This window comes from Cyprinodon tularosa, unplaced genomic scaffold (genome assembly GCF_016077235.1).
Source record: "Cyprinodon tularosa strain WSP-4 unplaced genomic scaffold, ASM1607723v1 ctg29, whole genome shotgun sequence".
Classification (NCBI taxonomy): Eukaryota; Metazoa; Chordata; class Actinopteri; order Cyprinodontiformes; family Cyprinodontidae; genus Cyprinodon; species Cyprinodon tularosa.
The window spans coordinates 2,050,596-2,076,905 of NW_024038996.1; the positions used below are offsets into that span (position 1 = coordinate 2,050,596).

Below are 26,310 nucleotides of genomic sequence, written 5' to 3' on the forward strand. Positions count from 1 at the left end.
GCGGGGCTCTTGAATGGGGTAGCAGCCACATACCTTTTAGCTACTCTGCTGAACCCACTTTCCTTATACACAGTGAAGAAGATGGTGAAGGAAATTAAACCTCTAGAAAACTCACACTATCAAAAAAATCTACAAATGGTGAAATAAACATGTCTCCATAGCTACTATTACCCATTATCTACATGTCAAACAGGAGTTTGGATGAAGTACTACTATCCAAAACATACACATGTGATTTCAAAAGCTCTACCATAGAGCTGCAGGATATTAGGGAAACCTGCAATGTGAGATAACAGTGCTTGATATAAATAAATAAGTAGAGGTTGATTTTGTTAAAAAATAAAATCTTGATTTTTTTCTTTTTTAACCAAATCCATCTATACATCCATCTTCTCCAGCTTAATTTGTCAGGATTGCAGTGGGGCATTCTATGTGCAAAGGGCGGGGTACACCATGGACAGAAGTAGTCTTACGATTGAAATGTTTTATATGTGACTGATATAGCAAGGCTGCTCCAAGCAGGCAAACATGAGGATGGGCGGCATTAGCGGTACGCTGCACCAAGGGTGTAACTTTGTGATATAAGTTGGTGGGGACGCTCTGAGGATAGTGGCTGATGGACCTATAGCTACTCAAGCCGAACGCTTTCAATAGGGTTTATATTTTCCAAAAATAATCCAAACATATATTTATTGAATGCTTTTCTATTGTTGAGAACACAAGAGAACCACAGTACACTGATATTTATAGTTATAGACAGATGTCTGTCTTTAGTGCATTATTAGTGCATACATTAATGTATAAAAAATGACGAATAACAGCCGATATCCGATGCCAACATCAATATATGCTCTCTCTGCTCTGCTTAAAACAGGATTTATGAACCTGTCTACCAATATAATGATGCCAAAGAAACTAATTTTCCAGATATCTAGAAGCTCTGCAGTATAATTCTCTGCTCAATAATAAAACAACAGATATGTGTTTATTTTAATCTGTAACTCTGAGTAATGGTCCTAACTTTTACACTCTGTTGACAGTTTTTGGCAGAAAAGGGCAACAGAGTGTAACGAACAGATTTTTCATCTATAATTATTATACCAACTAGTCTCCTAACTTTTACTGAAACATCAATCAATGTAGCTGCCAGTTAATATTCACTGAGTGCTGCTGTGTCTGTCCTCCTCCTTGTAGCTACTCTGTATGCAGTGAATAGCGACCCCAAATAATATTATGTCCCAAAGCGACAGATCCCATTATAATTCAAGAGGTGGGACTCGAGAGCAGTGGAAGCGACTGAAAACTCTCTGAACACAGACAGCTGCACCCCTCCCCAGTTACTGCTGGCTAAAGTAAATCAGCGGAAAGGGGGAAAAAAGTGGAAATTATTGGTGGGTACTGTCCCCTGCATGCCAAGTTGGTGGAGACATGTCCACACACTCAGAAAGTTAAGACTGACTGCTGTGCATTGGGCACCTACTGGAGTAAAAACACTGCTAGACACTTCTATAGATCATTTTAATTCCTACCACCCATTCTGCTTTATCTGACTAAGAAAAAGTGTGGTAAATTCAGGAATATGTCCAAAGAAATGTAGTAAATAAGTATGCTTACTGAGCACGGAGTCCCCATGGCTCACAGTATGCGTACTGTATGTTTGAGTCATTTGGTTTTGCTAGCGATAGTCTTTTGGAACTCTTTGCATAGGTCTTTATGGTTGTATTTAAGGTGGCAGCTGAGATTAGTCCTGTTTCCTCGCTGGGTTACTACTTCCAAACTAGCTGTGTTTGTAAAACCTCCTTTCTCTTGAAACCAAAATACCTCCAAATTAAAAGAGGTGCTGTTTTCTAATTATACGCTCTTCCTCACTAGCATTTTTCTCATTTCTCCTGGTGATCAACCTTCATCTATGAGCAGGGTGGGCATTTAATGTAAAAAGATTTATTCAACCGGCCAAATACGTGAAGGGCTTCCACTTGATTGACAGAACACAGCTGTAAAGCATAAATGCAATTATGGAGGCAACCATTAATCACAATTTCCTCTTATTTTCCAGTATGTCATTCGAACAAGCTGTTATGATAATATATTCTCTCTTTATTGTGCAGCTATACCTTACGCTTTCAGCTTTTCAGCAACATACTCTCCAAGTGAATCTGGTGTAATACCAAAAGAAATGGTAATATCCGCACTGCAATTAGTGCTGCGCTGATGTCATTTTTTGGACCCGATACCTGGCTGTGCAGTATTGGCTGACACCAATACCATACAGATACCATCCGTTTGAAATTGATGTGTGTGTGTGTATATATGAAGAACTGCATACTACTCTGGATGTAAAATAATCGCCATTATGGCTTGTGAAGCTGCTGCCTACCTTTGTGAAGCAGGAAAAAGACTAACACAAAGTGAATCCAGTAGAACTTTTTATTGCCTACCTGGAATGAGTGATAACAGTTGAATTTAGTTTGGCTCTCAAAATGGTATTGGTGCCCTATTTGTTGGTACTCTAAGATACCGATACCACCATTTTAGTGCTGGATCAGGGCCCTGTCCAATACTGGTATTTGTATCGGTGAAACACTAACTGCAATTTCACTGTAAAGTACGGTGGAGACTTTAATGCCTCTTCCAAAGAGCCCATAAACCAAGTGAAGAGCCCATGGTGTGTGTCTCTATGACATAAAATGAGAAGAGATAAAATATGGTCTTTACAACTAAGCTAAAAACGAGTCATATTGGGCTCAATGCCACAGAGACAAGATCAACATTCTTTCATGCCTGTCTCAGTCCCAGACCTACAATTCAAAAACGTAGCACCCTTGGTCATCCTCTAAATGTTTATTAAAGGTTGGCAAGTCCTTGCCTTTAATTAAGCCTGAAGGATTTACTAAAAACTGGATATTTTAAAATAGTAGGTCACGTTAAAATTACCCATGACAAAAACACCGACCATCAGGAACTTTGCCGAAATTTTAGGGATCGAAAGACAACTTTTAAAAATACATTTAAAATTTCAGACTAAAAGCAATATATCTTTCAATTCTTCTAGAAAATTGCTGGGGTGGACTGCACATCTTTCCCAACAAATTAGCATTTCTCTATCTATACTTTATATCCTAGTTTGAGTCACTGCAACACAGAAAAAACCAACAAAAAACAACCAGGATGAATCATTCTCCACATCTGCATAGCAAAGGGATGATTCAGACAGAGCGCTTTAAAAAATCACAGCAGCTTGAACAGTAACAAACTTATTAGATAATGAGAGAGCAGACCCCTGCACAGTAAATTAGGGGAATGTGAAACAGCAGTAAAACACTGTCAGTGTGCTGTAAATACTAATTACTGACAGAAACACTGTCAGCTGCATAATTACTAACAAAAGCAACATGATGCTAACCAACAAAACCACTGAGACAAATAACAAAAATTACTACAACGGTTGAGAAAATAGGACAAGCTACTTGTGTAGCATCTGACAGCTGTAATTAATTTTCTGCAACAAAATCTATTTTAAGAAAACAAGACAGAAGGATTTAAGCTTTAAATAAGATGTTTCTGGCTGAGTTCTTTCTCAAAAAGCATTCTGTATAAACCTATGCTGAGATGGAAGAAGTGTTTTATAGCATCCAGTCAGAGCACAGATCCAGGTGAAGAATGTTGCTGGGAAATGAGCCTCTGTTTTTATTTATTTATTTCTTTATGGACATGCCGTTTGTTTTTGCTGGTAGCAATTATGAGAGATGAACTTCCAACACTCTGAGGTCAAACTCAAAAACTGCTCCTCAGTGCTGCTCTTAAAATCTTACTGCAACATAAATTTCCAGACTGAAATGATTGTTTAAACTTTTCAAGCTCTGAATGAATCATCTTGACAGAAGAAAAAGATTTTTATCTTAAATACAAAATGTTTACACATTTTTTTCTACAATTTTGGTATACAGGTGCTGGTCATAAAATTAGAATATCATGAAAAAGTAGATTGATTTCAGTAATTCCATTTAAAAAGTGAAACTTGTATATTATATTCATACATTACATACAAACTCATATATTTCAGATGTTTATTTTGTTTAATTTTGATGATTACAAATGACAACAAATGAAAATCTCAAATTCATCATATCAGAAAATTAGAATATTGTGAAAAGGTTCAAAATTGATGGCCCCTGGTGCCACACTCTAATCAGCTAATTAACTCAAACCACCTGCAAAAGCCTTTAAATGGTCTTTCAGTCTAGTTCTATAGGCTACACAATCATGGGGAAGACTGCTGACTTGACAGTTGTCCAAAAGACGACCATCGACACCTTGCACAAGGAGGGCAAGACACAAAAGGTCATCGCTAAAGAGGCTGGCTGTTCACAGAGCTCAGTGTCCAAGCACATTAATAGAGAGGCGAAGGGAAGGAAAAGATGTGGTCGAAAAAAGTGTACAAGCAAGAGAGATAACCGCACCCTGGAGAGGATTGTGAAACAAAACCCATTCAAAAATGTGGGGGAGATTCACAAAGAGTGGACTGCAGCTGGAGTGAGTGCTTCAAGAACCACCACACACAGACGTATGAAAGACATGGGTTTCTGCTGTCGCATTCCTTGTGTCAAGCCACTCTTGAACCACAGACAGCGTCAGAAGCGTCTTGCCTGGGCTAAAGAGAAACAGGACTGGACTGCTGGTGAGTGGTCCAAAGTCATGTTCTCTGATGAAAGTAAATTTTGCATTTCCTTTGGAAATCAAGGTCCCAGAGTCTGGAGGAAAAGAAGAGAGGCACTTCATCCACGTTGCTTGAAGTCCAGTGTAAAGTTTCCACAGTCAGTGATGGTTTGGGGTGCCATGTCATCTGCTGGTGTTGGTCCATTGTGTTTTCTGAGGTCCAGGGTCAACGCAGCCACATACCAGGAAGTTTTAGAGCACTTCATGCTTCCTGCAGCTGACCAACTTTTTGGAGATGCAGATTTCATTTTCCAACAGGACTTGGCACCTGCACACAGTGCCAAAGCTACCAGTACCTGGTTGAAGGACCATGGTATCCCTGTTCTTAATTGGCCAGCAAACTCTCCTGACCTTAACCCCATAGAAAATCTATGGGGTATTGTGAAGAAGAAGATGCAATACACCAGACCCAACAATTCAGAAGAGCTAAAAGCCACTATTAGAGCAACCTGGGCTATCATAACACCTGAGCAGTGCCAAAGACTGATCGACTCCATGCCACGCCGCATTGCTGCAGTAATACAGGCCAAAGGAGGCCCAACTAAATACTGAGTGCTGTACATGCTCATACTTTTCATGTTCATACTTTTCAGTTGGCCAACATTTCTATAAATCCTTTGTTTTTATTGGTCTTCAGTAATATTCTAATTTTCTGATATGATGAATTTGAGATTTTCATTTGTTGTCATTTGTAATCATCAAAATTAAACAAAATAAACATCTGAAATATATGAGTTTGTATGTAATGTATGAATATAATATACAAGTTTCACTTTTTAAATGGAATTACTGAAATCAATCTACTTTTTCATGATATTCTAATTTTATGACCAGCACCTGTAATTACTGCTCTAAGTTGGTTGCTCTGTCAGCTAAAGGCATGTATTAGAGTCTCTACGCTCCTGTTAACTATTAATCGATTACTAAATTATTTGACGATTATTTTAATAATCAATTTATCAATATTAATCTGATTAATTTTTTCAGCACTAGACAGTCAAAATATTTGTATTTAAATTACCCATGAAGTCTCAGTTTGTACACCACAACCAAAAGCAAGAGAAAGTTCACTAAAAAACAATTACTGCTTAGGCTCATTATACTCTCTATTAAGGGGTGATAAAAGCACATCTTTAAGACCATGAAAAAACTAAGAACAAGAACAAATGTCCACATTGTTGAAATATGAATTGTATCTTGGGAGGAAACATACAGTATTTGTCCAACAACTAAAAGAGACATTGTGTATCACTGGCTAAATATTTACTGATATTTTTACCAATAGTGAATTCATCCCTGTTTTTGAAAAACCCTTAACAGCACTGATGAAAACAATATAGTTTATGTATTTTTACATCTACAAAATGTAACGATGTGTTAGAACTGTAGTCTACTTGAATTTAAAAAGAAAGTTATCAGATTGTAATATTATATGGATCTAAGTAAATGGAATAAAATAGCTGATCGGATTGAAAAACATGCCAATCAGTATATTCTGATAACAGCTAACCAGAGTGATCAGCAACCAAGGGAAATATACATGACCGGTTACAAATAAGCACTCAGGTCAGTCAGCATAAGCCACCCCACTCAGTCACATTAAATACTCATTCCGTTTCTACCAAATCTGATCAGAATACACAGAACATTTTTAGTCCAATCTGACATGTATTTCAATTACTTATGTTAATTTGGTCAACTGTGGGAGTTACAGTTATTGAGTTTAATTTACATGGTATCACGAGCAGATGACAGAAAGACCTACAGGTAGGGTGGTACACAAGTCAAGCGTGGGTAAACAATTCCTTATTTACAGAGCACCCTTCCTTGGGAATAACTTGAGCTTGATTTAAAAACACTAAACATACAAATAGAATATGATTAAAAGGAGAAAGGAAAAAAACAATACATATAATTAAATATATGTATTACTCCAAGGACGAAGGCACTAAGAAGAACTAGAACATATCAGGATGTTCAAAATAAACCTGTTTTATTGTGTTTTTGTGGTAAATAGTTAATCATGGTTGGACAGCTGGAGTAACTTTATCTATTACTGAGGGAATATATGTATGTCTTTTACGAAGGTTTATTGGTAAAACACATAAAGAAGGTCTGAAGAGATGAGAGCAAAGAGTTAAGTGAGAGGAAAGGAGCATGCATAGAGCATAGAGTGAAGGGTCAGAGACCAGGTAACAAAAAATAAGTCACACTATAAAATATGACCTTTCAAAGCTGCACCTGTCTCGTTTTTATATCCACAGCACTTCCAAATCTACCACAAAAAAGTAACAAACAAGTCCAAATTAATAGAAACATTAGACTGAAAAGTTATGGACAGTAGCTTACTGGTTTTGCAACTGAGATTGCACTATAAAAGCATCCATCTGACATAAAGATCCAGAAATGTTGCAAACTAGAAAGGTAATAAGCCTCCCAACATGTCTGCAAATACTGCTCACTAGTATAACTTGGAACTTTGTTTTGACAGAAGATCTTGTTGAACCAAGGAGCTTTTGATCCGGTGGTGTGGAGCACAAATTTACACAAAGGAAAACTAGGAGCAAAGTATCATTTTTGAGACATCCATGTGAAATGTATGACAGACAGACATATAGAGATGTAGTTTAGTGTATTAGACTAGATCTTGTATATAGCCAAATATATGAATGCAGTTATTTCAGATTATGATATTGAACACAACACATAACTAATCAAGATACTAAACATAGTGATGGCGGTATCATGTTGTGGAAATGCCTCCTTTCACCAAGAAGTTCTAACTAATAAAGTGTAAAATAATTCTAAGTCTAAACCCATGTTCTTTTCCATTTCTTTAAAAAGCTTTTCAAAAAGTCCAAAACAAACTAAATGCATGTGTTGTTTTGTATCCTGATTTAAAGCTAATCAATCAGTCAAAATTAGATTGACCATAATCTGAGTCTTTACTGGTATCTGACCAAGCATTATATAAAAAACAATAACAATATTAGGTACGTATAATGCAATAAACAGAAAACCCACCAGCTGCGAGACAAGTAGGCAGCAGCAGCCTGAAGATGAGCCCGCACACCATCTGAGAGGCCATGGCTCCTGGGGGCCCGTACAGAGTCCAGGTAAAAGAAGCTGGAGATTGTCCCTCTGTGGTCAGGCTCTCTCTTGCATCCCAGTCTGATGCGCTCCGTCACTTCCCGGCTGGCTCCTCCGGGCGGCCGCATCGGTTCCCCGCTGCTGCAGACACCTGGACTCCGGCCATTCCACAGGAAGGACGCAGGAAGCGCATTCACCGAGGGTCGCCACAGCAGGGGATGTCACCCCCGTAATGTTGCCCGCATGACAGTTTTAAAACCAAAGATGCGCTGCGGTCATGCTGGCGGATTAAGACGCGTAGACGAGCTGCGTTTTTACGCAGCGCAAAACAACCGGAGAGAGGAGCCAACAAGTCCGCAAGTCCAATTAACCTCCTTTAAGTCACATAAAAACTTTAACTAGAAATCAGCGGACTATAACTCGGTCTTAATTACACCCCCCAGCTCTGGATGGTGGGAACAGGGAGCAGAAACGGCGGAAAAGTCCACATTTGAGCCAGAAGACCCCCCTTACAGAAATTTGACTTTCTGACTTCTGCTGTTGACTCGGTTGTCCAACAGGAGGATACAGGACGAGCGTGAGAATGGCAGCCCATTCAGCCAATCAGAGGTGAGCGACTGAAGGTCTGCCCAGCCCCCTGAGATAATTGGAACCAAGAGGTGGGACCGACACAAGTTAAAAAAGAAAAAATACCTTAAACATTAAAAACAAGTAACACCAGAAAAGCTCTAATGATAATCAATTATAATCATTCTTATCTATATAGACTTTAGTATAATAATCCCTGGACTGTGAAGCTGTGAACATCAAATGAGAAACATAACTTCCACTACGACTCTATGAATCGTTGGCTGTTGGCATGTAACATCTTATTAAAGACAAACAGCGACGTCATCTGGTGCAGCGCCGCCTTGCACAGAGGGATTTGAAGAGTGATTTGGAGGACAAAGCAGGAAAGTTAAGCATTTGGCATTTTCTTTCAAATTGTTTTCTCTTTTATCTCCTTCCGCGTGCAGTCTAAGCTTTTTTTTAATCCAGCAGAAGAACAGTTATAACTGAACAGATAGAATGAATCTCTACCCTAATCCTACCCAAACACTATCTGAATCCAGAAGACAAAACATGTTGAAACCAAGCCATCAGAAGTACTGCCTGCAGTCAGTGAAGTAATATTTTAAGGTGAAATAAAATATGCCATATTTGGACCCTGAAAACCCTATTCACATGGGGAAACAAGGCAGTGGCAACATTATGATGTGGGAATGCCTGTTTTTCTGTCAGAACAAGGAAGCTTTTTAGAGCTGATGGGAAGACTGCACTAAACTAAAACTAAAAAACTAAAGTTGAAAGTCCACCTTAGAGCTAAGAAACCATAGACATAGAGCCAGAGCAACAATGGAGTGGTTAAGATCAAAGTATATTCATGTATAAGAATGGTAAAAGACAAACTTGAAAAATGTTGTTCACAGATGCTCTCTATGCATTCTGACTCAGATTGAGCAGATTGAGATACACCTAACCATTTCTGCAGCTGCACTTCAGGCTAAACATGCTTCTACAAAGTATTTACTCAAGATGAAATAAAAAAGCATATATCCTTTTCCTGCTACTACACAATTATTCACCAGTTAATATATCACATAAAATTCATATTCCTATAAAATAGTCTGGACATTGTGACTGTAAAGTGAAACACATCTTTCAACTATTTTCCAAGGCACTGGAGTACAGCAGGTCTGTGTATGTTCAGATTATCACCTATCAAATACACAGTTAATTCATGATCTGGCAGACAGATATGTTTGATAATGGATAACTTAAATATTTCCAATCCACCAATTTTCTCTTCTCTTTTTAAGACCACAGATTCACTCAGTAATTTAGAAGCATGTAAGCTGAACACCATGATGGGAGTTATGGCCTGCAGCGGCAGATGTTTCCTTTCACAACGCAGAAAACAATTAGTTTACTATTTTCTCTCTCGAAGAGATACCCTCCCTCAGCATTGTTCTACAGGACGTTTTATTTCCAGGTCTTGAGCTTGTGGGTTTCCTTTAGAAATATAATAACATCACAACCTTCTAAAATTACCTTTAACACTTTAGCCCATGATTTAGTAAGTAGAACTGTAAAAAAAAAAAAAAAAAAAAAGAAAGAAAGAAAGAAATATGAATTTATTCTCCAACCAGTCAAAACCAAAATTTAACCTTTTGGAAAATTGATTTACAATCTGCACTATCTATAACTATTTATATTTCTAGTTTTTATAACTAAATAATTAACTTGTCATAACTATTTCTATATAACCCACCCCATTTAAAAGTAATTATACATCTTACAATTGATATTAAATAACAATTTTTTTCCCTTTCAGTAATTTTGCTCCTTGAATTTTCCCATGAATGTCATTTTTTCTCAGTCTAACTCTGAGGTATGTGATGCCTGCAGTGCTTTAGATGTTGCTCTACCTTCTTGACCTCCTAGAGGATCGACCTATGTTCTCCTGGAGTTTGGGGATAATGACTGGAGCTTCATTGTCTTAGAAATAGCTTTTTTTTTACCCTTTGCAGGCTTTCTAATGTTTGCTTAGGCCTAATTTATGTTGCAAGGCGTGTTGGGTTAAAGTGTCTTAATTTCACATGAGCTTGGCATCTATGCATTGTCGTTGATATTATTTCTCTTTTTAAAAGAATAACATTCATTTAAAAAAAGTCTGACTGGAAAGACCAGAGAAGTTTTAAATATCAGTATGATGATGGACGCATTAAAAGCAGTGGTACATTTGGTCTTGAAGGATGGCCGATTTAAAACATCCTGAATCAGCTGGAACAGGAAAAGGGAAAAGACGGTCGTTTTTCCTGACTGAACATTTCATACCATTGCTCACATCCTTTAACTGTGTTCAGAAGGCAGGGCTTTTTTTTTTTTTTACCCCTGTGTCCTGTCATCATGAAAGAGTCTCACCAGGACAGAAACATTTCAGGTCAGGATACAGTTGCTCTCTGTGAATGTTTTCCTGTCGTCAACAGAGTCTCTCATTACACGGGACAAGATTAGGGGGTACACACTTAAAAATAGCAATCATCATTGATCCCCTCTGTGTTTTTTTTTTTTTTTTTTTTACTTTAGAGTTATAAAAATATTGAGACTTTGAAAATAGGATTAAGAAACACATTTGAACGAGCTAAGATATTTACAGAGAACTTTTGCTGAGTCATACATTGCTTACTGGAGCACAATTTTAGATGTAGTTTAACCTTTTTTTCCCTTCCTTTTAAACATTTGCTGACAGCAAAGCTACTGAGCCCTTTTTATTCTTTTAGCTGTCTATTTTGTCTTGCAGACATTTTTACTGATGCAGAAAAATATATTTTTATCAGTGATATATATCTTGTTATGGTAAACCTTCAAAGGAAAACTCTCCAGCATTTATTTAAAATGATTTATCTGCACTCTTAGGAAAATGTGCATAAAAAAAAGCTGGGCAAATGCTATGAAGACCTTTATCAACGTCAGGATTATGCTTACAAATCTTCCTTTGTGCTGTTAATGTTTTTTTAGAGTGTATGATGCAGGGGAAGCAGAAGAGGAAGGGAATGATGGGAGTAGTCAAAGAAACGATCCCAGTGACCTTCACTCTGCATCTGAGGAAGGAAACTTACAGCAGCAAAGGTCGTGCTCGTGATGCAATGAATCACTGAAGGGAATGGTTCAGTTTACAAAAATAAGAAGAGTAAACAGCTAAAAGCAGCAAACCTCTGGCCTGAAGTTGCATTCTTCACCAGCGTTCCAGACCTGCTGCTTATTTTCACTGCCTGAGGGAGCGGTCGGAACACCACACAATCAATAAAGCAGTCCAAAAACATGTCATCCAGGGATTTGTCTGTGCTGTTTGAAGTCCAGGTCTGCTGAGCAAATGTAAAGCAACATCTGTCTTTGATTCATTATTCATCCGACTCCTTGAGAGGGAATTTATTGATAAAATCTCTGGCTCAAAGTGAGCCTTTGGGTCAAGCTGCTCCTTACGCACCTGTAGTTCACTGTCAGAAATATCATAACAAGATTATTGATGATGTTAAGGGGTAACAGAAGATGTCAGTTTTATTTTTTGTGTCATAAATATAGCTGGGTTATTTTATTAAGGTCCCTATGATTAATTGGCCGTTTGATGTGTATGTTAGGTTTGTCTCATGTTAGTCAAGTTTCTGTTTTGAGAGGCAGTTTGGATCATTGATGCAGCAGAAAGAGCTCTGAGGCCTCTGAGGTCTTTGGTTCACTCTCCTCCTTCAGTCTTTCCTTGATGGATCTGCAGACTTCTGACTCTTCCTCTCCAACCATCTTAAAGCATCCAGCTGTATCTTTGTCACTCTCCTACTCACCATTGGACTTGTTGATGTCCTGATCATCCTTCAAAGACTCACCAAGGAGTCTGCAATCTTAGGTTTGTCCTCCACAAACCCCTTATTGTACTCATGGACCTCTGGTCTATCTTCCAAAGACTATATTTACTTATTTACTATAATATACTATTAATGTTTGCATTTATCCTTTCTAGTCACCCCACTGATCCATGAAGTTCTGTCTCAAACAACTCATCTCACAATTAAGGGTTCTGGATATTCAGTGTTCTCATGTGAATCAGTTATAAATCTGTCAACTTTCAACCCATCCTGACACTAATGGCACTGGTGGCTAGTGGGGTTCATGTTAGATCTTGTCTTCATTTTCAGATGTTGCTAGACAGGGAGGGTATTGTCTTGGTGTGAAATAATTATAATGATTTTATATTTTGGCTCTTTCTTTCCATGTGTATGCATAACTGAATTGTCCTCTATTTGAGCAATAGTTCCTGTTTTATTTTTTTTATCTGGTTTCTTTGGTGCACTTTCTTCAATTTACTTCCCGTATTTCCATCTCACCTCTTACTCTGATGATTTTACACTGTTGTTCTTCTACTTCTTGCTATTAGAGTGTTTAGTCATGTTTCGTTTAGCTGTAGAATCCTCTTGGTCGCTTCTTCAGTAATCATTCCTCCATTTGTATTTAACTTCTAGAAGTTTTTTAGTCCTTTTTCACATTGGCCTCTTTCTCTTCATAATCTATGTTTGTCTCTTGGTCTTTTAATTGTATCCAGTTAGTCCATTTCTTTCATGATTTGGGGGCCGATGTCTGGTCTGATTACTCATTTCATTCACCTGCCTAGCTCCCCCCAGTTCTCATTACCGATCATCTGATCCACCTGCTTCAGTCTCTATTTAACCAGCCTTTAAACCACTGATCAGTGAGTGAGAGTTCTCTAGCATACCTGTTTGTTCTCATTGCCTGGTCCTGACCCGTTCTGCCTCTGAACCTCTGAGCCTGCCTGTTCCCGTTCTTATCTGTTTGCCTGACCTGTCTTGGGACTGCTGCTTGATTACTATCTGCTTGTCTGTGTACCGAACCTGGAACTGTTTCCCGACTCCGTTCTGGATTTCCTTTTGGTACCTCTTCTGACCTCCGATCTCCTCACTCTGACTACTGAGCATGTCTTTGACACTGGCTTTGACTTCGCCCTATGGATTGATCCGCCTCCCTTCATCTGCTTGGCCCTGATCTCCAGCCTGTCCTCCAACCTCCGATACAGCAGCACCTCACACTCTCTGGGTGGGTCATCTTCTGGGTTCAGACTTAACTATAAGACCAGGTTAATGACTCACACATTCTTTATCATCCTCCATCATAACCCATTGTCTCCTCCCACAGAGGTCCCGACCTTAGACGCCAATTCTGTTCACTCCAGTTATGTCTTTAATCAACTATTTGTTAAATCTAACTGTCTTTCCACCTTGAATATTGGGTTGTTTTATTCAGAGCTTGACAATTTATTAGTTTTGAGATGTTCAGGTCCATGAAAGTTACTATTTGTTTTGTCCTCTATCCTTCCTGCATGTTTACCCGTAATGGATTCAAAACCAATTATTGTTTTACAACCAATATATATGAAGTAACAGTCCACCATGGAAAAGAAGGTGATATTTATGCAAGTGATGAGTGGATGTCTGTATCTCTTTGCCAAACTTTGTGGCAAAATTGGGCAAATAACCTTAAAATTTTAGCAGCAGATCAGCAAAAGCAGATAAGAAATGATATTTTTACATAGAACTACATAACAGACAAGTCTATAGATTATTAGAGAAAAAAAGCAAATCTGTCTCCTTAAATTATATTTCCAAGTAATTGGAATATTCAGTTCATCACAAAGGTAAATATAAAACTATTGAAATACTTGCATAAAAAACACTAACTGATTATCTCTTGATAATATTGATATTACAGGAACTTTCCTGCAATCTAAACAAATAAATCCTTTAAATATCTGAATTTGTCTTGACAAAAGATCCAAGGCTGACCTGGCTGCCGTAAGAAGAAAGCAAAGCTGATGAGATTAGTGTCCAAATTGCTTTAGCATTGATCCGCAAGTGAAATCCAACCTGTGCATGCTCAATATTTACATGGATGCACTTTTCACACACTCTAAGGTTTGACTCCTGAAGTGAGCTTCTTTATGTGGTGGTGGAGGACAGAACAGATCTTCAGGAATGCAAATATATTTGAATCAGGGCTTTAATAGACCTACAAAAACCTGTCAACTGCATTTAGATTTTTTCATTAAAACTTTAAAAAATATTTTATCTTATTTTATATTTTTTTTTCTTCCTGTTACATCTTGATCTCACATCTGGAACATTAAACAGTGAACTTTTGCATCTCAGCAGATGTCAAACATTTCACACAACTTCCTGTTCATAAATCTGAACTGCTGTGTCAATTTAAAGAATTTTTGGATTAGAAATTAAGTTTACTACAGGCTGGCATGATGAGAACAAATGGATATGATAGCGGGCAATGTACAGGTGGTATGCATAAAAGGAAAAACTAGTGGAGTAATAAAAGAATAAAAACATATAAAGCGAATAACAAGATAGTTTGTCAAGCGTTCTGGCTAGTGGTGCTTTAGGAACTTTGACCTGTGACTTCTGTTGCATGGCAGGTGCAACACGAAGAAACAGACATCCTACAGCATCCTTACCTTTGATTTAGGGAAAGAGTTAATGCACAAAATAAGAGGAAACTTAATTAAGTCCAACATGTTCATAGATACTCAGGAGTGAATGTCAATTGCTTGCAAAAGTGCACAAACCCATAAATTAAACACTTGTTGGAGCAGATTTTGGGTTTATTCAGTCTTCTGGTGTTCACACCTGCTGCCATTGTTGGACAATCTGATTAAGCTGAAATAGAGTTCAGATGTTCTTGTAGGTTTCTTCTGACATTAGGTAATTAGCATCCTTGAGATAAGCCATAGTCCACAGAGAGGTTACCAGTCAAACGCATCTTATTTTTGTACAAAAGCTTCAATCAGAAGAAAGGTACAAAGAAAATCCACAGCACTCCATATATACCATGCCACTTTAGACCAGGGTTCCCCATTTACCTCCCTAAAGGTCTGCTGTCCTGCAGCTTCTACATCTGTCTCTTCTTCCACTATTGCATCAAATAGCTGAATTACCTAAGCTAGTTTATCCAGAGTCCTGCTAATGACCTGGTCCTTGGACTAAAGCAGAGACACATTTAAAGGTTGCAAAACAACAGACCTTGAGGACTGGAACTGAGAAACCCCGTTGCAGGCAGTTAACTGTTTTAGGATAAAAGTGATATTTCATTATTCTATGAAAATAATAGAAGAGAATGAAGGAAATTAGTCAGAAGACATAAGGAACAGGAGGAAATTCTGCCCAGTACCTGTTGACAATTTTTTTCCTGTAATCTTGTGTACATTATTACACTGCAAAAACGTTTTAGTAATAAGTAAAAATGGCTTATATTAAGTGCATTTCCCCTTATTTCAAGCAGATAGATAAGATAATTTGCCAATGGAATGAGTGTTTTTACTCTGAAAATAAGATAAATAGATAATAAGCACTTGAAATAACACAATGCAATAGCTTTTCCTGATTTTAAATGTAAATTGTCTTGTTCAAAGTGTAAGTGACTCACTTACCTACTCAATGCATAAGACAATTTACTTATTTTAAGAAAAATTGACTAAGATTTAATTTTATTGCTGTGTAGTTTTGAGCCAAACTTTTACAGAGTTATGGTGGACTAAATCTAGTTCAGCAAGGTTTTATGAAACCATTTAATAACCTTGCATAAGATTTGGGGGGGATTTTATCGAAAGCTGGAATTTCAGTGTGATGTTTTTACACTGATGAATTGAAATGTCATGTAATGGTGCTGGTCCTGTTGTTTTTTTTTTTTTATTCCAAAGTCAACGCAACCATTTACAAGGAAATATTGAAGGATAAAGTTTATGGAGAGTCTGATTTCATTTTTCAACATAACTTGTTTCCAGTAAATTACAGAAAAGAAGCACAGATAGTGTACTGAGTACATAATAATGGAAATATTTTTGAGAAATCTGCCATTCTATTAGAAACAACCTTTTTTTGTCTATCTTCTGTTGTCTTCTAAGAGATAAAGATTTTTTCACATGCCTTTGTTTGTGTGCTGAAGTATTGACCAGATATTTGAACTTTTTATTCTTGTGAATTGTTTTCAGCGTAAAACTTCTCCGTTTATAGTAAATGACATTAGTTTAGGCTTTAACATCCTCACCTCTTCATTCTTCTCAGGAAGAAGCTCACACATAACATAATGCACACATAACGGATGTTGGTCTCATGGAAAAGCTCTTCCATGTTGGTAGATTGTTTTTAACATTGCATTAAGATTTAAATATTTACAGCCCAACTGAATGACCCTCTGGTCTGCATAATTGAGGACCATTTTTGCTTTTGAAGAGGTATCAGAGGGAAGATGGAGTGCAGCTTTTAACTCAGCAGTGATCCCACAGATTAAAGTTTGATGGGATTCTACTGCACTTCTCAGGACAAAAGAAACCTGCACTCAAAGAAAAGGCAATACTTGATTTAAAGCTAAGCTTCAATTGAAGATATGAGTCCTGTGTATGTCACTGCATTATATAGTGTGAATAACTGCACATTATCCCAGTTCTTTAGAACCAAAAACTCCTTATTTTGAAATGATGAAGAAACTCTCTGTTTTATGTTTTATTATTGTTTATTAGCTTGAGTTTTTTTATGTAATAATGTAAATAAATTATTAATAGAAGATTTGTATTTAAAATTATTCCAATTTGACCATATAGTGTATTTCTTAAAGGAAAAAAGTAAAACCTAAACATAGTAGTAAATTTCAGGAAAAATATGTTGAATCTTTTTTATTATTTATATAAATCATTTCATTTACACTATTTTCAATGTTGAATGTTAAACTGCTTGTTGACTTTCTATCTGATTTACCACTGGAATATTCACAAATGAAAATGACTTTTGCTTATGAGCTTCACGTGGTTGATGTTAGACAGCCTCCTCACCAAAACCCTGTAGTTTGCTCCACAAATTCTCTTCAATATTGCTTCCAGTCAGACAAACATGTTTGTAAACTAAAACATTTACGGTACTATAAATCTATAGTATATGTGTGTGAATTACATGGAGTGTCTTGCAAAGCCAGTACCTTCTGTGGTTGACCATGCTTTCCACTTGTGGATAATGGCTGTCACACTGTTTTAGGTAAGGCTAGTGGCATAGAATGGCTTGGAAAACTCTGTTGCTCCTTCATTAAACTGAGGCATCATATATTGCCTTCTGGTATCTTTTTGCCTTCTTCTTGACGTTTCCCGATTCTACAGGCCTGCAACCAATCAGATCTGGGAGTGGTTAATGCAAATGATTGGTAGATAGATGCTTTTACAAAACAGTCATCCAAATCATGAAGGACTCTACTGTTTGACATCGGGACTGACTGAGTAAAACTTCTGAATAGGTCTCAAAACATTTTTAGAAAAAAAGTCAAATTTCCTCTGATTTAAGCGTGTTTTGTGCTGATATGCTATGACCAAGGCATTTTCTGACATATTTTTTTTCCTTAATCAATCAGATAATTTAAAAAACTGCAGCTTTTGTATTTACTCTATTACCTATGTTTTTAAAAATGAAATATTTAAGTGTGACACAAAAAAAAATTAAGAAATCAAGGAGTTGACAAAATACCTTTCTATACCATCTTACCTTGGTGGTGAAACACATATAATGAACTGTTTTAATATTGTCTGTTAGTACCTTTCTTTTAAGTTTTCAACAACTTCACTGTTTTTTGTGAGGTTTTTTCCGCTAGTAATGACTGATTTGTAAAATGTAATACTTACTATAAAAAGGAGAATCCTTATATTTGATTAAGTTTTCTGTCAGTGGATTTACTATTTATTTAAAGAAATGTTTAAAATAGATAAGGAGTGCTCTGGGAAAAAGGGATTGCTCTTTATATATATTTTCCATAATGTAAAATACTAATTTCATTGTTAATCTGTAACTATACCATGTAGTATGCAAACACTGACAGAAAAAGTCTTAATGTCTTCAATCATTGTTCAGTTTGGCAAGTATTACATAAAAACTGTCATGATTTCAGCGCCGATGCCTGGTCTGATTACTCATTTCACACACCTGCGTAGCTCCGCTCAGTTCTTATTACCCATTCATCCGATCGACCTGCATTTGTCACTATATCAACAGCCTGTTGGGAGCTGGAGAAATTCCATCTTTCTCCAGCAGAGTCCGCCGTGGATCCTCTGAGGGAGCCTCCTGCACAGCTGCAGCTCATCAAGATCATCAGAGGATCCACTACTTAAGCTGTCTTCAGACCTTGCCTCAACGCCGCAGTGTTGTTCCAGTTGGTCAGCGCTTAAGCCTAGATCCTCAGTGTAACTCTATGACTTTTGAATCCAGCTTGGATTCTTACCCTTGTCTCTGTCTTCCAGGAAACCTGTGCCTCCTCTGTGAAAGCTCAGGAAGAGCTAACCTGCCGAGCCGACCCTCTGAGCCAAACCTGAAGAATCACAGAGAACCTCCAAGCAGCTCTGGACTAAGAGCTGGGAAACCCTAAACCAAGGTCTTTTCATATTAGACGTGAGACGCTGAAGCAGCAAACGGACTCTGCTGATGAACTCTTCTCCAGATCCAACAGAGACTCTCCCAAAGCTAACCTCAAGAACCCTCAAGGTACAATCAGTAAACTTCAGGAAATCAAACCTCTGTTGGCAACGCTAACTGAACTGTCTCTCACACAGACTCAGGTGAACCAGTATCCAGGCCCCGAACCTGAACCAGTATATTCTGTGTGCTTGTGCATCAATAAACTTGTTAAACTTTCATCCCTGTGTCCGTCAGTGGTGTTCTGCATTCTTGGGTCGCTTTTAGTGAACCCATCATGACAGAACACTGCGGCCAAACTCAAGGCCCAGTAGATCACCTCACCCGTCGACTGGAGGAGCAGGATGCCCAAATTCAAGGACAAACCCAAACGCTCCGTGAGTTATACCGCCTGGTTGACACTCATAACCACATGCTACAGAGCTGTGCTAATTATCTGAACAGCGCTAATGCTGCACAACAACCATTTCCGGGTCCAGTTCCTCCTCCGAGGTCACCAGCAGTGACGTCATCAGAGTTCCGTCCTAGTCTCTCAGAAAGATTTTCTGGTAACATGAAAGATTGCAAAGGATTTTTATTTCAATGTCGATTGATTTTTCAGAACTCCCCTGGCAGCTTTTCCACGGATTACAAGAAAATAACTTTTATTCTCTCACAGTTAACAGGAAGAGCCTTGGAATGGGCTCAGGCAAGATTTGCCGCTGACGATAGCCTAAAACTGCTATTACTCTGATTTCATCTCTGAATTTACCCAGGTATTCAACCAAGAAACTGACCAAACTATTGATTCCAGAGCTCTTTTCAACCTAAAACAGGGAAACTCTTCGGTGGCTGAATTTTCCATTAACTTCCGGGTTAAAGCGGCAGCTTCCGGATGGAACCAAAGCGCTCTAAAGGGAGCCTTTTTCATGGCATTAAATGAGCACATTAAGGATGAGCTCGCAACCCTCGACGAACCAGCTACCCTCGAAGATCTAATTCGCCTCTCCATTAGATTGGATAATAGAATTCGTGCCAGAAACAGTTCATGGAAGCAGGGTACACTTTCTTCTGCCTCACATAACGTGACTGTTTGTTCTTACTCTACAGAGCAGCTGCCCATTCAGAGGCCCAAGTCCCAGTCTCTACCGTTGCCTATTCAGGCCTCTCATTCGAGCGAAAAGGATGTCGAACCCATGCAGGTGGGACACACTAGGCTCACTCCAGAGGAGAGGCAAAGGCGTTTTCTAAGCAAACTATGTATCTACTGTGGTGAGAGTGGACACTTCATCGCTTCCTGCCCGGCTAAATCAAAAGCCTGGGCCCGCCAGAAGATCTGAGGAGTCTGGCGGGCCAGATAAACACTAAGAAATCTCCTCGACTGTTACTTCCTGCCACGTTGTTCTGTGCTAATCAAAACCTCTCTTTTTCTGCATTCATCGACTCAGGCTGTAAACGTAACCTAATCGATTCTAACCTCGTCCAGCAACTCCAAATTGAAACCATTCCTCTGAGTCAGCCTCTCAGTGTATCCGCTATTGACGGAAAAAGACTCCATCAAGTTACCCATCAAACTCAGCCCCTCGAGCTACTTCTGTCAGGTAACCACCGAGAGACTATAACATTTTTTGTTTTTCCCTCTGTGTGTTCCCCGCTGGTGCTCGGTTTCGAATGGTTGGAGAAGCATAATCCTCACATTAACTGGACTGAACGTCACCTGGAATCATGGTCCATCTCATGCCATGAAACATCCCTTCGTTCTGCTGCCCCCTTGGTGGGGTCTCCTAGAGGTGGGGGGGAGATGGACTCTCCTGACCTTTCTTCAGTTCCTTCTGAGTACCATGACCTAGCCCCTGTCTTCAGTAAGGTCAGTGCGACGTCCCTACCTCCACACAGACCATACGATTGCGCCATTGAACTTTTACCTGGTGCTCCTCTACCTAGCAGCAGATTGTATAATATTTCCAAGCCCGAAAGAGAAACCATGGGAAAATACATCAACGAATCATTAGCTGCTGGAATAATCCGTCCATCTTCCTCTCCATTGGGCGCCGGGTTCTTCTTCGTGGGGAAGAAGGATGGTTCCCTGAGACCTTGTATCGATTATCGAGGTTTGAATCAGATTACAGTTAAGAACAAATACCCACTTCCTCTCCTTGCCTCTGCGTTCGAACCTGTACAGGGAGCTACAGTGTTTTCTAAACTGGATTTAAGAAACGCTTATCATCTCCTTAGGATCCGTGAAGGCGATGAATGGAAAACTGCCTTCAAAACACCCTTGGGCCAATTCGAATATCTAGTAATGCCCTTTGGTCTAACTAACGCTCCAGCCTGCTTCCAGGCCCTCGTAAATGATGTTCTCAGAGACTTTCTCAATGTATTTGTTTTCGTGTACATTGACGACATTCTCATTTACTCCAAGAACCTCGATGAACACAAGAAACATGTCCGCCTTGTTTTGCAGAGACTGCTGGAGAACAAGCTGTTCGTGAAAGCCGAGAAGTGCGAATTTCATCAACCTTCAGTCACCTTTTTGGGGTTTGTGCTCGAGGGCGGCCAGGTAAAACCATCTGAGGACAAGATTAAGGCAGTATTAGACTGGCCAGTTCCAGAGAACCGCAAACAGCTACAAAGGTTTTTAGGTTTTGCTAACTTCTATCGTCGGTTTATCAGAAACTACAGCCAGACCGCCCTTCCATTAACTTCTCTGACCTCTGTCAAACGCATTTTTCAGTGGACACCTGAGGCTCAAGCAGCGTTTGATAAATTAAAGTCCTTGTTTTCCAGAGCACCTGTGCTTATGCAACCTGACCCAGCGAAGCAGTTTATTCTTGAGGTGGATGCTTCAGATTCAGGTGTTGGAGCAGTCCTATCCCAGAGACTTGATTCAGATCAAAAGATACACCCTTGTGCTTTCTTCTCCCGTAGACTTTCTTCTGCAGAGCAAAATTACAATGTGGGTGACCGAGAGCTTCTGGCCAATAAACTGGCGTTGGAAGAATGGAGACATTGGCTGGAAGGAGCTGAGCATCCGGTTCTTGTATGGACTGACCACAAGAACCTGGCTTACATCCAGTCAACCAAGCAGGCAAATCCCCGCCAATCCAGGTGGTCAATTTTCTTCTCTCGGTTCAATCTCATCATCTCCTACAGACCCGGATCCAAAAATGTCAAACCCGATTCTCTCTCTCGTCTCTACTCCGTCGATCATCCCGAGACACCTGAACCTGTTCTTCCGGCTTCCTGCACAGTGGGGGTGGTCAACTGGGAAATAACTGACCTCATCAACTCAGCCCTGGCCACTGAACCCGATCCAGGTAACGGTCCCACTAACCGAACCTATGTTCCATCTTCCGTCAGGTCCCGTCTCATCCATTGGATGCACGCCGCCAAGTTCTCTGCTCATCCAGGAGTCAGCAGAACTGTAGCCCTCATCTCAAGACGCTTCTGGTGGCCCACTCTCCATAGGGACGTCAAGGAGTATGTGTTGGTTTGCCCCACATGTGCCCGTAACAAAGCCTCACACCAACCTCCTTCTGGCCTGCTCCAGCCGCTTCCTGTTCCCTCGCATCCTTGGTCCCATATAGCCATTGATTTCGTCACCGGTCTCCCTGTCTCTCGAGGTATGTCCACCATATTCACCATTGTTGACCGTTTCTCGAAGTCCTGCCATCTTATTCCCCTTAGAAAACTTCCCACGGCCTTCCAGACAGCCCAGCTCCTTATCAAGCATGTTTTCCGGCTACACGGTATTCCCCAAGAGATCCTCTCGGACAGAGGCCCTCAGTTCATTTCCCAGGTCTGGAAAGCTTTCTGTTCTGCTCTCGGCTGCAAACCCTCTCTCACCTCTGGTTACCACCCCCAATCTAATGGTCAGACTGAGAGAATGAACCAGCAGTTGGAATCAACCCTTCGCTGCCTCACTTCAAACAATCCCGTGGACTGGAGCCAATTTCTCCCTTGGATAGAATACGCACACAACTCCCTAAGATCTGCATCCACCGGACAATCCCCGTTCCAGGTTAGTCTCGGCTATCAACCACCTCTTTTCCCCGCAGACGAGAGAGAGATTTCGGTCCAGTCCGTAAACCAACACATCCGCCGTTGCCAAAAAATCTGGAGAGAAACCATCGCCACCCTCAACCGGTCAACAGAGTCCAGTAAACGCTTCGCCGACGCCAGGAGACGCCCCGCCCCCGAGTACACTGAGGGCCAGGAGGTATGGCTGTCCACTCGAGACATTCCCCTCAAGGGGATGTCTCGAAAGCTCTCTCCTAGGTTCATCGGGCCCTACAAGATCACTCGAGTCATCAACCCCTCAGCCGTCCGTCTCCAACTACCTCAGTCCCTCCGAATCCACCCTACCTTCCACGTGTCTCAAGTCAAGCCTGTCTCTTCGAGCCCTCTGCGCCCACCGTCCGACTCCCCACCACCCGCCCTGGAGGTCGATGGTCATCCGGCCTTCACTGTCCGTCGCATTGTGGACTCCCGTCGACGAGGTCGCGGATGGCAGTACCTCGTCGACTGGGAGGGCTACGGACCGGAGGATCGCCAGTGGGTTCCGGGCTCGTACATCCTCGATCCTGCCCTTATCGAGGAGTACGAGCGTTCCTGCCCATCAACCTCTTCCGGACCACCAAGGGGCGGTCGTTGAGGGGGGGGTACTGTTGGAAGCTGGAGAAATTCCACCTTTCTCCAGCAGAGTCCGCCGTGGATCCTCTGAGGGAGCCTCCTGCACAGCTGCAGCTCATCAAGATCATCAGAGGATCCACTACTTAAGCTGTCTTCAGACCTTGCCTCAACGCCGCAGTGTTGTTCCAGTTGGTCAGCGCTTAAGCCTAGATCCTCAGTGTAACTCTATGACTTTTGAATCCAGCTTGGATTCTAACCCTTGTCTCTGTCTTCCAGGAAACCTGTGCTTCCTCTGTGAAAGCTCAGGAAGAGCTAACCTGCCGAGCCGACCCTCTGAGCCAAACCTGAAGAATCACAGAGAACCTCCAAGCAGCTCTGGACTAAGAGCTGGGAAACCCTAAACCAAGGTCTGTTCATATTAGACGTGAGACGCTGAAGCAGCAAACGGACTCTGCTGATGAACTCTTCTCCAGATCCAACAGAGACTCTCCCAAAGCTAACCTCAAGAACCCTCAAGGTACAATCAGTAAACTTCAGGAAATCAAACCTCTGTTGGCAACGCTAACTGAACTGTCTCTCACGCAGACTCCGGTGAACCAGTATCCAGGCCCCGAACCTGAACCAGTATATTCTGTGTGCTTGTGCATCAATAAACTTGTTAAACTTTCATCCCTGTGTCCGTCAGTGGTGTTCTGCATTCTTGGGTCGCTTTTAGTGAACCCATCATGACACAGCCTTCAGACCAGTCATCAGTGCCAGATTTTTATGAGCCATTGGTGAAAGTTATTTCAGTGTTCCTGTGTTATGATTACCTGATCCTGGCCTGTTCTGCCTCTCAACCTCTGAGCCTGCCTGTTCCCATCTGATCTGTATGCCTGACCTGTCTTCTGACTCCTGCCTGATCTCTGCCTGCTTGTGTACCGACCGGAACTGTTTACTGAACACTGAGTCTGCCTGCCCTTGTCCAGCCTGTCAGCCCCACTGTGTACTGTACCAGGAACTGTGACCTGACTCCATCTTCGATTCTCCTTCGACACCTCACCGTATCTGTGACCTCCTGGCTCTGATAACCGCCCCTGTCACCAACATTGGCTTTGGCTTTGTCCTCTGGATTGATCTACCTACATTCCTCTGCTTGGTTCTGATCTCCTGCCTGATCTCCGAACACCAATACATCTGGGACTCTCTGTGCGGCGACCCCAACGCCGCTTTTGCAGCCAGCTGACTGGAACCATCCTCTATGTCTGGATTACTACTGAACTATAAGACCTGGTTAGTGGCTAGCACATTTATGATTATTCACCTCCAGAAAGATGTGGTCACTAACCTGCTGTCTCCATCCGCAGAGGTTCTTCCCTAAGACGCCGACGCCACTTACTCTGAGTCTGTTGTCATTAAACGTTTTGAGAACTCTAACTTGTTCGCCTGGAGTACTGGTTCCTTCAGTTCTGAGTCTAACAAGAAAAAAAAAACACCAAATGACGCTACTAAAGCCAACATTTTTAATTACTTCCACATTTTACGATTGCTCAGTTCTTTTGCGTCTTTAACTTACGTTACTAAGAGTGACAGTGAGCATCTATAGAGCTGCAGGTTTGAGGCCCCTTTCATAAATAAACTCAATTCCAACACAAGGATCTGTGAAGATCTAAACAAAGAAAAAATAAAGAAATATAAAAATACACAATGGATCAAATTGCCAAAAATAAGAAAGCTAAATATAAAAAGCAAAGTTCAAACAGAAGTGGATTTTATAGACTAAGCATCCCATTAAGGAACTTCAGTTTCAAACTAACATTTTACACTTATCCTTCATCTTTTTTTCTGCCCAATTTACTTTAAGAAGTTTCTTTAATCCCTCTTTATTCAGGCTCTATTTGGTGTCTAATGCAGATTTAATCTTCAGTCATTTAAAGCAGAAGTATTATTGCTTCCTTGTAATGAAAACTGGATGCAGAGATGCTCAGGCTCCTACAGTAATGTGATAACTTTGTTAAGAGCTGATTAAATTCCACGATAACACACCCAGTCATTTGTGCTGCATTAAGTGCAATGGGATTTTAACAGGGAACTAAGTGTGCTGATTTAAAAAGTTTCCTGCTGAGTATGTAAAGCTGCAACTGTTTAACACATGTTTCCTTTGAGGATTTAAAACATTAAGGCCATTTAAAAAATTAATATGATTAAACACATGTAAAGTTGTGTAGTTTTAACATAATCTAATCATATTGGACTATTAAAGCCACTTTCAAGTTGGATAAATATCTAATTTTTTCTTACTTCTTAAACTACATTTCATACTTTTGACATATCCACTTAGGTGAACTAAATTCCCTTAGATTTTAAAACATTTAAGTGACAAACAATGAGTGTGATATGAGTAACAAGTGAAGAATGGTAGATCTGTAACAATACATGTTCCTGTTTTATCCATCTTTCATTCAAATATTTACTCAAAACTCTTCAGAATCTTTTAAATTGAGTATTTTGATTAAAGCCTTTCCACAAAAAACTAAATTGTGCAAAGACAGAAAGAGAGAGGAGCAGATATAAAGTAGTCACTAAATGTAATGACAGAAAGTGAAACAATTATTGCTTCTAAGTATTGGAGCTTCTTCTTACTCCTGTCCTGAGCCTCTTTGAGAGGTCATTCCTCAGTTTTATCAGCCTCTTAAGCTACTTCAACATTATCTCCATCTTATGTAGGTCTGCAAGTGAGGATCATTTAACTAATCACCGGATTCCTTAAGTATTTTTATGAGGAATCGATCAATGACCTGGAAATGCACTGATGGATGGACGGAGGGACGGACAATGAATGGCATATATGCCACTT

The 26,310-nt window shown here is 40.0% G+C and overlaps 1 protein-coding gene across 1 annotated transcript in view; it reads right to left on the reverse strand.

The window, feature by feature from the left end:
* LOC119787175 (piezo-type mechanosensitive ion channel component 2) overlaps nt 1-8,371 on the reverse strand; it is a 165,613-nt gene extending 157,242 nt beyond the window's left edge. Inside the window, exon 1 of the mRNA XM_038290831.1 lies at nt 7,741-8,371. Coding sequence (XP_038146759.1) covers nt 7,741-7,804 — 64 coding nt within the window. The 5' untranslated portion in view covers nt 7,805-8,371. The remainder of the gene's footprint in view (nt 1-7,740) is intronic.
* Between the last annotated feature and the right edge of the window lie 17,939 nt (nt 8,372-26,310).